The following is a 15,129-nucleotide window of genomic DNA, read 5'->3' on the forward strand; positions in this document are numbered from 1 at the left end:
ATATCAGCATTAGGAATGAAGAATTTTCACATGCCTGGCCTGTTTTTGGAGCAATCAATAAGTGACAATCATATAACTCTTTGACATTTTGTCTTTCGAATGAAGTGATTTTTATACCACTCCATTCAGCCGGTAAGGAGTTATTAACCTTGTACTCCAGCGTCACTCTCTCATTTTCGAAACTTTGAACTTACACACCGGTACAGAAATGGAAGAAGTAGACCTACGTCAAAACTGATTACTTTGCACCAGACAATGATGGCATATTGGCTGTGTCAAATACCGCGTCTGCATTCTTGCCGGTGTTGGTTAATCTTGCTGACAGTATACGCGTGTTTGATATCGCTGACCACGCTGTCACACTGCTAGGTTCTATCGGTGATGTAGGAGTGGTTCCAATAGCGGTTGGCTCCGCTCGGGTGGTTCCGGGTTTAATTTATATATCTGTAAAAAATCTGTTGATTCATGTGTCGTGTACCGAGGCTTTTTCTTGCTCGGTGTCTCGATTTAATTGTGACGTCACGAACCTTTAAAAAATCAGTAATAACATAACTAAAAAAATGGGTGGGTTATATCTATGATATAACCGCAAGGTTGACGGGGGACTACCATTAGCTTAGTAATCATTTGTTTGTATTGATTGAATTGTTGATTGAATGAAACAATTTTCGAATTCAGTTGAATTCAGCATATTAGCTGTGTAAGTAATATAATTTGAACAAACGCCATGTAATGTAAAGCACCTAGGTTTTGTTGGTTGTGTTAGGGAACACATTTCGGTGTGAACAAAAGTTCCCCCAATTGCATGTATCTGCAATGCCAATTTCCCCAGGCACCTCGGTTTTGATTGCTTTGTTAGGGAACACATCTCTGTGGGAACAAAAGTTTCCCTAACCTGAATGTATTTGCAACAAATCTCTGTGTGAACAAATGTTTCCCCAACTTGCATTTACAGGTCGGACTCGATTATCCGGAGTATTGAATTTTTTTCACTCCGGATAATCGAATTCTCCGGATAATCGAGTCTCCGGGTAATCGAGTCCGACCTGTATTTGCAAAGCGGATTTCCCCAGGTACATTGATTTTGTAGTCTGTGTTGGGGAAACCGTAAGTCAGGCCAATTAAAGCAAGACGGTTAGGGCGTTTAGATAACGTTTGGCATTTCACAGTTATTCAATTGTTTATCTCATGAAAAATAACATTTTATTCATTATGATAGATGCGTAGAAATATTTCCTACCAATTGATGCAAACATCTTTCCGATCTTTTGAGAGATGTTCGAGTTGTAAGCATTTGAAAACATTCATTTTTTCCGGTATGTTTTGTGTTTAGATTTTCATTTCACCCCCATAACTCCGGTTAGACGTAGTCTCACGTCAAAAAGGATGGTAAGCGTAAAAACTCGTAAGTGATCTTGTATTAAATTTTATGCATATTATTGTACAATTTCATATCTCGTTCACGAAATAAACCCATGGACACTTATTTTTGACAATCCATCACACACGAGTGAATAAGTCGCTCGAGCCCAAACATGTCTCACTCAACGACCCATCGGTTAGAAACCATAAAAACAGGATATGGCTTTAAAAACAGACACAATGTGCGTGTTGGTTTTTCGCTTCGTTTCCCGGAGACAGAGTGAGGGTAGCCCAAAATCATCGCTTTGCTTCTACACACTCTGAAGGATGAGGGATGATGATACCGACGGGCGCCGAGGCCGACAGTGAGTCAACAAACTTTAATGGAGTGTCGGGACGAGGGCTGACGCAACGCAATCCCAGACGCTCGCTGGATGGATGTGCCTGATGAAAGCCGAAATTTTGAACGCACTTTGCACAAGGGTGGAAAATTGCCACAGTGACCTAGATTTTCTTACTGCTTTGGCCTATTTATTTTATTAGCTTAGGGGGTTCTCACTTGGTGGAGAGGATAGGGGTTTGACGAATGCGCGTGAAGCGTTTCTCGGAAATGGGAAAATCGTATCAAGGCCAGGATGACAGGACGGTTTTGTGTGAACAATATGCTTCCCGTCCGGTGCAGAAAATGTATCAAATTCCGGAAGGTGAAGGTGGGAGAGTACGATATTAAAATTCTGCTCAGGTGATAGCATTTATATTGAGCGGAGAAAACGTGCAACAGGCAGGGACGTGTAATGGATCGAAAAGAGAAGCGCGTTTTAAACGATTATGTTTCTAGTTACGAGAAGAAACGCTTTTACTCCATGTTTAAGTATACTGAAACATTTACATCTCAGCAGGCATTATGAAAATTTTGCAATCCAAAATTACAACTTTCATCGGACGATTGATCGAAAACGTCTCAACATCCGCTCAAATATCCAGCGACAAGAAAGAAGCAATTTTTTGGAAGCTATCGGATCTCAACACGAAAATGGAACAATTGCAGACGATTACCACCCTTCCGCCGAATATCCGTATGAAAATTGATGCATTGAATAAGGTTCAGCTACAGCTGCTGTGCAAAGAAGCCGACTTTCACAAGCGAGTCTTCTCGATGGAGTCCGAGTTTCAACAAAATTTGAATGAAATCTACGAGAAGAGGCGACAGATTGTGGACGGTTCATATGTTCCCACCAGGGAAGATACGGAGAAAGGGGATCAAATTGAAGCGAATCTAGAAGGTGAGGGAGAACAGTTCAAAGGAATTCCGGAATTTTGGTTGGGCGTGTTCAAGATGGTACCAATTCTCCAGTGTATGGTCCAGGTTTCGGATGAAAAAGCACTGAAACATCTTATTGACGTCAGATCAATAGTGAAAGATCAACCTAAGACGAGCTTCGTGCTGGAATTTGAGTTCGAACCGAATCAGTTCTTTGAGAACACCACTCTCACCAAGGAGTATCTGTTGGAATGTGTGCCGGACCCAGAGAAGTTGTACTCGTTCAATGGATTCGAAATTACCGATACTGAGGGGTGCGAAATTAAATGGAAAGAAGGAGCTTGCTTGACGGCAGGGAATGAAACAGAGAACAATCCAATGGCCAATTCATTTTTTAACTTTTTCAATCCAAAAAAGTTGTTGGAGGGTGCTGATCCTCTAGTATATGAACATTTCATGAAAGCGGATTTTGAAATTGGATACTACATCAAAGAACGAGTCATTCCGAGGGCAGTCAACTTTTTTACTGGTGACTTTCTAAATTCTGAGATTGATTTAGTGGATTATTTTATGAGTTGTGTTCCGGAAGAGAAAGAATCCGATTCAAATTAAGAGCAAATAAATAATGATTTTTTTATGATTCAATTGGTTTCACTTTTTTTCCATATTAGCTCGAAACGTTGCATACCTAATTGTGTACATAATGATTAGCATATCCGACATTGGAAAGAACAATTAATATTCAAATTTCGTTGATGTAGTTCAGGCAACAGTGGTCACGCCTGTTCCCCAAACATAACTAACAAAAGGTATCGGCCGATGCATGCCACCACGCACTGCATTCAGGTTGAGCCGTTATGCTGGAAAAGGGGTCTCATGTCGTGACAAGAGGCTTGCGCATGCAACAACACATCGTCATATATGCAAAATTTAACGTTGCAGAACGAGTTCACGAATCGGTGACAATAGTCAAACAAATAAAGTGCGGCATGTAGAATATGTGAGTAGCGTTGAATGGCAAATTTCAGTACGAACGCAGCTTTATAGGGTGGTTGTTGGAATGGCTAGTGGGCTGAGTTATGTTTTGTTTGGATTCTGTGAGTTTACCCATCGAAATGTGTAATTCACAATGAAACCCCACCAATTATTCTCTGAAACTGGTAGATTATGATTCCTGAAAACTTCTTCAATCTGGTTAAGCTTGATACAAATATACTCGATTGCAGGGAATGGTTTTTTTTTCAGTTATGGGACTTTGAGTTGGCAACACTTTTTGATAAGTATTCTTGACCAAGGATGGAAAACAAGGAAGCATAATGTGATTTACGATTAATCGCAAACTGCACAGATCGCAATCTATGCAAACTGCGACTAACTATTAATCCTCACCCATCATAACCAAATGATTTTCTCTTGGTAACTCTGAGTTGACCAAAGCATTGCTAGACTAAAACTAGTTCGAATAATTGAGTTACTCTCCATCCTCGTTTTGTTTACAACTCCTAACAAGAATTTGCTCCATGGGAATGAGTGTCTCTATGACGTACGCTTTACGATTCTCGCTCTCTCGTCCGGGCGTTCAATTTTCCTTTCCGAGTGTGTGTACTTCGATGAAACTGGGTAAAATAAAAAAATGCGCTACAGCAGATAGGACGACTTTAATGTTTAATGTTTCACAGAGGATTACTCAGATGGTGTTTAAATTAATCTACAAGAGACAACAAACAATAATCCCCCTCAAATCACTAATTTTATGAGTTAATGTAAATGCGTTATTGGCCAAGGCTATTACGACATCGAACACGTGGCCTTGCGAGATATGTTTTTCCGCCAGCCCAAATACAGACCTCTTTTTTCGGGCCCGAGTAAACTGGTGGCTAGAAAAGACCTTGATTACCTTGAATTAATCAAAAAACATAAATTAGCGCAAATATGTCAAAATGTGTTTTTTTGTGTAAGCACGTAAATATTTGCTCATATTTTTTTGGATTGTGGAACTCTACATAATTTGTATGCTGATAGACTATCCACAGTTTGTGGGGGAGGGTGGGTTTTCAATACTCATACAACTCAAATGGATAATGATTCTCTGCTATCACAAAGCTGAGAAATTTTTTGACGTTTTGTTTTACTATTGATTCATTCAAAAAAAAAAGCTTTATTTTTAAATGTTTTCTTATTCTGAGACTGGCTCACCATATTGCACTGCTACTAAAACCGTAGGCTAACTTCAAGGATATTTTTTATTCATTTTCGGCGAATAATCAATAGAGTGCCGTGTTATGAAACATCAGAATAATAGCAAAAACAATATTACGATCATAAGGTGTTGGATAGGTTATTCCAGACGACATTGGAATATATTCCATCTGATCATCTTTAGAAAGGTTAATGACCTTCAAAGGATAAATTTATCTTGGGCACATTGAATTGACGTTCATGACTTCCAGTCGGGTGTTTATCAGCTCTGATAATAATTGTGTGGTCCTCACAAAGCATGTATTCCAATGCCGTCAGTTCACTGAAATTCTTCGCATACCGTTTGATGATAAGGTAGGATGTTGATAATCATTTGCTGCGATACCTATTGTTCCAACAGTATTCATTCGAAAATATGAAGACTGAATACCTGAAATTAACCAGATTCAACCATGCAAATCTGCGGTCAAAGCCTTGAGAGAGATGCAACAATTTCAAAGCCGTGAGAGATGCAATAATTTTGAAGGGATATAAAAAACATTAGTCGTTCGATAAATCTACTGCCAGATATGTCGGAAGTCCACGATATATGAATAAAATACGTCCATACTAATTCATTACATTTATTCGCAACGAAGAACGTAACCACACAGAATTGAATTAATCAAATATGTGATCCGTTTTATCTACAAAATAAAAAAGGGTCTGAAATTCAATCGAATTCGAAAGGTGTTTCGTGAAGTCACTAATTGAATTACTATTGGAAAAATTATTTGGAGAGAACTGTGAATGTTCAGAATTATTGGTATCTAAAAACGATTTTGGGCGGGATGAGATTCGCCCAAATCTGCTGGTAATAAAATTAATCACTTGCATCCATTACCCGTCTGCTGTTCATCGGGCGGGAGACGACAGCAAAATAAAATCGACACGAGACTGAGTCAGCCACTCACTGCGGACAATGCAATAGAGAATTAAAAATCCCTCGACGAGTGTCGTAAGATTTCAGTTGATCGTCTCTTGTTACACTTTCCGATCAAGAACTCATCATCCGCTCTATGGAATGGGATTAACCGTTTGTGGCTTGCACTCACGATAAAACTTGAGTAGTAGAAGTAATGTTTCGAGAGCAAGCAGTGGGGATTCTGCTTTCATATTGCTTTTTTGAGATCTTGGTAGCTCACCGTTTCAAGTATTCTCTCTGTGTACATATGAAGAATAAAAGAGCATCGCCTGCTGGGGGTGATTTAAAAATATCCGACTAGAGGGATATACTTATTCATTGATCGTTGAATGTGATTTTTTACCATCCCTGTTCTTGACGATGGTCACTTTTTTTTGTGTTAATCAAAATAGACAGACATCTGAACAATGCCGACAAAACAAAGATTTTTTTACGAAAACTATTGTTCAGTTCGAGAAATCCATTGCACTCTTCTTCTGTTTTATGGTCGATATAATCCCCTTCGTTGAGATAATCTCCTATCAGTGTAATCCACTTGAGTATTGTTCGTGTATCACATTTACAAAACAGAATAACACGCATCATAAGAGACGTTTTTTTTTGTCTCTATTATAGTGACTTTCAACACATTTCGGCTGGTTCGTCACTATTACTTCCATTTTTGGAAGAATGTCGGGAGTGAGAATTGAACTCGTGATCTCTGCGTGAGAGGTATGGATGTTACCACTACGCCAGATCGCCTCCACATAAGAGACGTTGATCAGTGCGTTACGACGCTTGGTGCGATTCATAAGCTAGTGCAATCATTGATCAGTTCTTCTTCAAAACTGATGTCGGCCAGAATCTAACAATTAACACGTTCGTCGCTCGTCACCCAGAAACGGGTGTCTTTCGTTGGGGCTCCGTCACCCATATACGGATGACACTTTTTCTTTCAAATTGAACAGGATTTTTTAAAGAAATTTGAGGTATCCAAACATAAATTTAGGAGGTGTAGAATAATCATAAAATCGAAAACATTGGGACATTTTTGTATTATAATTTTTATTGATTTATTGGGTTGTTTGAAAAGTTATTGCCCAATAAATTTATTGGGTTGCTTGAAAAGTGAGAAAATCGACGACTGGCGGACTCAGAACTGGATTTGAAAACTTCCCGACACTTATGGTACTTCGTCCGACCAAACTAAAGGGTGTGTCACATCAAATTGCATCACGGAAAAAACACTGTAGAAATTCGCCCAGTAGACCGATCCTTTTGAAAATTTTGGACAGTAAAATAAAAACTATTAAACAACTTTTGGCATTTTCTTTTTATTCATACTTCGAGCCCAAGCCCGTATGCTCGCACCTTCCTCTTTACACCGTCCATAAGGTTCTGTACAACGCCAGGTTGTAGTTTTTTTTTAACAGAAATCCATTTTCTCTTGAAGTTCGCCTCCGATTTGACAACTTTTGGGTTCTTCCGGAGGGCCTGCTTCATAATCGCCCAATATTTCTCTATTGGGCGAAGCTCCGGCGCGTTGGGCGGGTTGATTTCCTTTGGCTCGAAGGTGACCCCGTTGGCTTCGTACCACTCCAACACGTCCTTTGAATAGTGGCACGAAGCGAGATCCGGCCAGAAGATGGTCGGGCCCTCGTGCTGCTTCAATAGTGGTAGTAAGTGCTTCTGTAGGCACTCCTTAGGGTATACCTGCCCGTTTACCGTGCCGGTCATCACGAAGGGGGCGCTCCGCTTTCCACAAGAGCAGATCGCTTGCCACACCATGTACTTTTTGGCAAACTTGGATAGTTTCTGCTTGCGAATCTCCTCCGGAACGCTGAATTTGTCCTCTGCGGAGAAGAACAACAGGCCCGGCAGCTGACGAAAGTCCGCTTTGACGTAGGTTTCGTCGTCCATTACCAGGCAATGCGACTTCGTCAGCATTTCGGTGTACAGCTTCCGGGCTCGCGTCTTCCCCACCATGTTTTGCCTTTCGTCGCGGTTAAGAGCCTTCTGAACCTTGTATGTACGCAGGCCCTCCCGCTGCTTGGTCCGCTGGACGAATGAACTTGACAAATTCAGCTTATTGGCGACATCCCGGACCGAACTTCTCGGATCACGTCTAAACTGCTTAACTACGCGCTTGTGATCTTTTTCACTGACGGAGCATCCATTTTTGCCGTTCTTCACCTACCGGTCGATGGTTAGGTTCTCGAAGTATCGTTTTAGTACTCTGCTGACCGTGGATTGGACGATTCCCAGCATCTTACCGATGTCCCGATGTGACAACTCTGGATTCTCGAAATGAGTGCACAGGATTAATTCACGACGCTCTTTTTCGTTCGACGACATTTTTCCAAATTTACGAAAAATTGATAGTGAAGCATGGCCAACGTGATCTATACACTCTTATCTGATTATAAGCGAAAGCTGAAGATATAATTCCTAAAAATTAAATTTCTACAGCGTTTTTTCCGTGATGCAATTTGATGTGACACACCCTTTACGCTGTTTCTTACTTTCGCACTTTACTTGAATTTTCAGAACAATAGAACAATAGAACCTATTTCACTATTTTACTTCGATGGTTTATCTGCGACTGAACAAAGTACTGAACATTTCGTGCCCTATTTATACGGTACACGCTACAGTAAATTCTATTGTTGCATTTTTGCTCGGGTATTCTAGAATATTCGCTATAAACAATGGAGCTTTGTTTGGAGGTTCATTTCCATTCGTTCCCAATCTAAGACAATGCGATTGTTATTGTTTTGATTCTGCAATGTTATTGTTTTGTGCTGAAGTGAATCGTGAACGATAATCTATGAATAATCCCGGAAGTTCCTGACGAAATGAGTAAGTACTTCTTGTTATGTTTAAAGTATTAATTATGCTTGTTTTTCCAGGTGCGGATTTAGGATTTCGCTGCGGGATTTTAAGGGAGTATTCTAGTCTAGAAATTTGAAAAAATCAATTTTTGTTTCTTCCGAAAAAAAAATCCGAGGTTCATGTGATAGCGGCATCTTTACTGTTTCAGAATCTGTTCGATTTTTTTGTTTCAGATAATCGGATGGGCTGGAATCGTGTACGCCATGGCACAACTTTTTTTAACCCCTCTCACTTCATCAGCTCAACACTATTCTCGTTATGAATATTTTTTCTCCGTTCAATTTTTGTTTTTTTGATAAAATATAGATGAACAAATAATGATATAATGGATAGTAAAAATATTCTTTCTTTTAATTTTACGGAGCTCGGAGAAACGTCCAAAATTCGTGTCTCTACAGTAGAATACCCCCATAAGTGTGGTTTTTTGTGTAGCTTGTATTCTGTTCTGTTATAGATTTGGTGTGGATAAAGTGGTCTGAAAAATGAATATGTGTGTTTCTGCTTTGTTATCCGAATTTACGGACCGGACCGTAATACCATTAAAATACAATTTTTTGAACATAGCATGCTCGTAAGTTGGCAGCGCATGTTGAGTGGAGATGAGTTCGGTCGTTGGTTACACACGATTATCCCTAAGGTCTCGACGAGTGCATGGTTCAAGGGATTGAATGTAGGTCGTGATTTCATCCGCGTGATATCTCGGCTTATGTCTAATCACTACAACCTAAACGCGCATTTCTATCGCATTGGGCTCGCAGCAAACAATCTTTGTGATTGTGGCGATGGCTACCACGACATCGAGCATGTTGTCTGGTCGTGTATCCGGTTCCATACCGCTCGCTCTCAGCTCTCTAGAGCACTGAGAGCACAAGGCGGACAATCGGAGATCCCCGTCCGGGATATCTTAGGTAGCCGTGATCCGGATCTTCTGCTTCATCTATACCTGTTCCTCAGAAACGCCGATGTCAACGTTTAATGATGTTTCCTTCGTTGTGTCCCCGTTTTATATCCCTCCTATCCGATCGATAAACTTTTACTTAGTCGCGGCAATGCATACACACACTCTTTACAGATACACGGACCTAAGATTGTGCAGTCCACTGATCATTCAACAAGAGCCAAAGGTTGTACCGCTCATGACAACTCTACATGAACTGATGATTGCGCCGGTTAGTGACCATTCTATCCTGGATTCCTCGAGTCGAGAAAGACGCATCACGCTAGATATGAGGTACAGACTAGGGGGGCGTTGCTGATTAAGGGTCAGCTACATCCCAATAGGAAGTATCCCGTGTCGGGCACACGTACAGAGCATTGGAGACAGCAACATCCGAATTACGAAAACACTTGTAATACTAACCTCGAGCCAACCGCGAGTAATCGGTTACATATTACTAACATAGATAATAAGAAAATTTGTCAAAGTATTGAACTCCCGGCCCCGTGAGGCTAACGCCATATGAGCCTTGATAAAAATATATATTTTGGAAAAAAAAATAGCATGAACGCATAAATATGGGATGTACATCATTTTTGAGCTGAAACACTCAAATTTTGAAATATTTTACGAACAAATTATTATCTTGTTGTGTGTAGATGTAGTGGACAAAATTGGGAAGAAATAAAGAATCGATTTCTTTCTGTTTGTTCAAAGATTTTGTGGACTTACACAATTTTTGCCAACTAATTCAATAGCAAATCGATTAGCATATGATTAGAACAAACCCCGAACTCTCAGATGGTGATAACACCAACAAATACAATCTCAACAAAAGTTTCGTTCGTCTTCGAACAGAATTTTTGACATAGGACTAATGTTTCCAGTATGGGTTGTGACTTTCTACTGTGTCAACCCGGAAAAGATCACAGTAGCAAGAGATCCCTCGAACTGGTTCTCCGGATCAGCTTACTACTGAGCAATATGAGGGGCTTCGCGATCAAAATTATTCTTATGCTTATTTTTCAATAATTTCTGTTTCATTTGCTAACGATTTTGGCTATTTTAGTGGCGCGAACGAGGCGGTTGATGTTTGTTCCAGCAGTGCTGGAGCCCACGGCAGGTCGGCACGTAAAGGTTGACCGTGGGTCGGCGTCTTTCCCATTTTGACGGCAATCGACAAGCCAGAGTGGCACTGTCGAGAGGGGCCCTCCTCTACGATTATGGCCAACCTGGTCAGAGGGCTGCCGCTGGTCCTTAGACGTAGTGGTGGCCCACTAGCTCGAGTGGTGTGCCGGTCAACCAGGAGTTCGTCGATGGAACAGCGGCTAAGCTTTTCCTCCGAACTTTTGAAAAAAACGTCCGTCACACACCATGCTTGAATCCAAAAAAATCCCTTCCTTGATGACGTATTCTTCCTTGAGTTTACTTATTGCATTTTAAGTGGTTGAGCGTCTATTTTGTCCATATTATCGCTGACTCTTACTCGCGACCCTAACCATGTCGACACGCCACCATTTTCGCCCGGTTTTACAAGCAAATTTCATACTAATTGCATCTACTTTCCTACTTAACAAAACTATTTTTTATTGAAACCTATTACAAAAAAGATGACAATAACATAGAACTCAATAAAAAGACACTAACTAAACAGTAACAAACGGTTCTAGGGTGCAAAATCAGATGAAAGGTCTCGTTTTTATGAAATAATGTTAACGTTGAAAACTATTTTTTATGCGAACGAATTTTGATTATTTGCGAACCAATCGAATAGGAATTTCTTCAAGATTCGTTGGATATGACACACATTACAATCGTTCGCAATGCAACTGCAGAGAACCAACACTGTAACATGAGAGCGAACGCTGTGGAGAATGTAAATATTGCAATGCAAGAGCGCTATATTCTTTCAAATTTTTTCTTGAAAACTGAGATTTTTTTTTACATAACATATCCAAAAATCAGAGATGTGATAATTTTTTTTGTTTTTGGGTTCTGGTTTTCCAAAATTGGAATGTTATAACACAAATAATGACAGGGTTTTGATTATTCAATTATTTATAACATTAAAGTTTTGTAAATTTACATTTAAAAATGAAGTGTTCGGAATTTCAATCAGGCGTAGAAACTTAATTTATATTCCGAACACTACTTCAATACTAATTTTAATGAAGATTTTTGCATGAAATATCATGTTTTTCAATCTATTTACTGTAGATTCTAACCTTTTCTAGCATTTGACATGCATGACAACATCAAACAGAATAATTGAAAAAAAAAACTACAAAAACTGTTTTTTTTTCAGAATTTGCCAACATTTTGTCATTAGTTTTGACTGCCACTTTTTTGCAAATGTTCAATATTATAAATTATAGGCTGTATCGATACATGTAAATGATGTTAAAATGAAGCCTATACCCCAAAGATATCGTGGTTTTCATTATGCAATTATTTTACATCAATTAATTATTTTCATTCGATATTTAAAAATTTGGAACTGTTTTGATAATCTGAGGCTTAATTCACCACAAATCAAATCCACCGAAGCAAATAAGACGAAACTGAATTAAACCTTACAACTGTTTTGATAATCTGAGGCTTAATTCACTACAAATCAAATCCACCGAAGCAAATAAGACGAAACTGAATTAAATCTCACACGCGAAGCTCATGATTTCTTTTGAAACAGTTTCAACGAAGTGGCAAATGAAAATGGTAGTCCGTTTCCACTGAAAAAAATCCATTGCCAACGAAATCGACTGTAATGCGAAAACATTTCGAATCGATCGCAATACAGTTTATCCCTCAGCTCCTTACAGTTGTGTCAGTCTTCTGAAAACATACGCTGCGCTGTACTTGAGTTTAATTTTCATCAGCGCGCGTTCATAACAAACACGTATTCTCTCTTGGTACGGGTTGTGTCAAATTCATAAACAAGAGAGCGCCGAAAGAACACAGTGCAGAAATCAGATACTAAACATCGCTTCTCAATTGTGTGATGCGCGCTTCATTTTATACACACACACGCATCAAATTCTAGCGCCCGCTTTGTCCTCGCTCGTTCTAAGCAAAGCATAAAAACAACAACGCACCTCCATACCAACCGTATGCGGTTGTGTGGAGAAAAATAACTCAACAGAGAAAGTAAACTAGATTCAAGTGCGATGTAAAACAGGTATAGAAATACGACGCAAAATACGGCGTGAAACACGGCGAAACATTCGGTGCAAAAACGATATTGACAACAAAACATTTGATATGTGTTTCGGAGCGTGTTCATTCGCCAGAGCGCTGTGTATACAAGGAGTGAGAACTCAACTGAGTATAAAAAACTTGTTACATATCAGCGCTGCGTTGCATTCTGAAGACTGAGGAGTGTTTACAGTGGAAGACTGTTCTCCGAAACTAGCCTGGAGTACGAAGCAAATCGTAATCGATCGTTTAAAAAAATATGATAAAAGTAATAGTGTTAATGAATTAATGTTATGAGTTGATATGAACCTAATTTTGAAAAAAAAATTCATCTTGTGTTAATGAGAAATTATTGGAATTATTTTAATATCCGGTATCCGGCCAGATAGCAACTTTTGGCCGGATAGTTACCAGATATCCGATTCATCTCTAGTTCTTATACCTCTTGGTAATTGAGGAATATAATAATCATCTTGGGTGTATTTTTTATGAAAAATAAATGCTTTGTATGTTCATAAATGACAATTTCCTTATAAACTAAACTTGATTGATTGGACTTTACAGGAAAACAAAACTTATTTATTTTTAAGTAACCGATAATTATTTTTGTTTTGAAGAATAATTTATCATTGAATATTTATTAGTATGGCCTAAGATTTTCTTTTAATTAACCCTCCTATAATAGGTCTTTTGAGGAGGCTGAGTTAAATGACTATTGAAACTGAATGAAGTTGAACAAAATTTTTTTTCAGGATTTTTTTCAGTTAATTGTATGTTTTTTACTTTGAATAAATATCAATAACGCGTAAAATACACAATAGCAAGGCTACACAAACACGCACGAGTTTTACGAGTTATGATTATGCGTGCGAGTACAGAAGTGTTAAAACTTTGTTCTATCTTCTAGTACTTAATTCATTTTCTCATGACTTTTTTTTACAGTCAATGTTGGTAGACCGCAGCCTAACATTTGAACAATTAGTCGCCCGCAATGCCCAAAAGTTTGGCCACCCCTGATCTATAGGAACCACCCCACGTCAACACTTTCCAGTCTTCGTGCCACACCGAACAGGAAAATAACCATCAATGACGAAAAGGTGTGCAGAGTAAATGTTCCCTCGACAAACAATGACGTGTATAGACCATTCTCGACGTCGCCGTCGACACCGTAAGCAATGGCAGCGCGCACGGGGGGGTTCGCGATAAGCGGGTCTTCTCACATGTGTACACAATTAATTCAATAAAGCAATCGGTTATTTTGGAGGCACACAGATGGGTCGCCGCCGTATCACATTCGCCGGGCTGAGCGAAATCGAATAAAATAATATAGCTATCTGGATTTATGGAATGCAATCGAGTTTACCGGATCGGATCGTCGAAACGTCGTGAGAGGGCGAACATCATGTTGGTGAAAATTATATCCGACGGAATAAGAAAGGGATCGTGTGAATTGCATAATACGTCGAACGTGACCAGGGTGGTAAGCGTCTGAAGGAGGTCTCTTCATCGTGCCAGAAATGAATGATGTTGGGAGTAAATGAATTTTACCCCCTTTTCACGCCCCGAGCAGAAGGAAATTGGTTTAGGTTTATTAACCTCAAACATAATGCTACGCACGAGCTAATCAAATTTTTGCCCATTTATTATTAAGATACTGAAAATAGATCAGTTACTGTCCTTATACATTTATTTATTTATTTATTTAACACGTTGAGCCCCGATTTTTTTTGCTGCGCTTTCCATTCAGTCCGCATCAAGTGCGTTTGCACAATATCAGTGTCGGTCCCAGCTCCCAAAGATATTTATTGTTAAAAAAGGAAATAGTCAGAAATTCGACTGGGAAGTAGTCACATTTTGTAATACATCCGAAAACAAACCATATATGTTTTTATTTTCTAATTTGGTAACCGTCAGTCCCAGTCAGTCAACGCCAAAAAGCTTAATGTCGGCTCCTAGGGACCGACGCGGGGCTCAACGTGTTGATTACTAACTCGAGAAACTAACGTATGGGTCAATCACGACAGCTTTCTGTGACAATATCTGTGATTCAACTAGACAACATGAAAACACTCCAACTCAAACTGCAGGACTAACATATAATATTTGGTTCAAGTTTATCGTTTTGTATGGTTTTGTATGGTTCGGGTCTATCGTTTTGTTGGTATGGTTGATCTGGATATCATCTATGGTAAAGCCTTTTTTGAAGGGGGCCACAAACATAAGTTAGTCATAGTGTCGCGGGCCGCAAAAAGAATAAAGAAGGGTGGTGTCCAAGACACTACCGTATTGTTAACGTTGGACCACACAATTATAAATTCAAGAATGAGACTTGTTAAGGAATTA

General features: G+C 39.4%; 2 protein-coding genes across 6 annotated transcripts in view; one reads left to right on the forward strand and one right to left on the reverse strand.

Annotated features, from left to right (window-relative positions):
- Positions 1–15,129, reverse strand: part of LOC129777732 (kelch-like protein 17) — an 85,602-nt gene that overhangs the window by 52,685 nt on the left and 17,788 nt on the right. The window lies entirely within an intron of this gene.
- On the forward strand, positions 2,130–3,235 carry LOC129773385 (nucleosome assembly protein 1-like 1). Its single transcript, XM_055776983.1, has 2 exons — positions 2,130–2,199; positions 2,262–3,235. The coding sequence occupies exons 1-2, from the start codon at positions 2,157–2,159 to the stop codon at positions 3,233–3,235; spliced, it is 1,017 nt and encodes a 338-aa protein (XP_055632958.1). The 5' UTR covers positions 2,130–2,156.

Source organism: Toxorhynchites rutilus, chromosome 3 (assembly GCF_029784135.1).
Source record: "Toxorhynchites rutilus septentrionalis strain SRP chromosome 3, ASM2978413v1, whole genome shotgun sequence".
In the NCBI taxonomy this organism is placed as follows: Eukaryota; Metazoa; Arthropoda; class Insecta; order Diptera; family Culicidae; genus Toxorhynchites; species Toxorhynchites rutilus.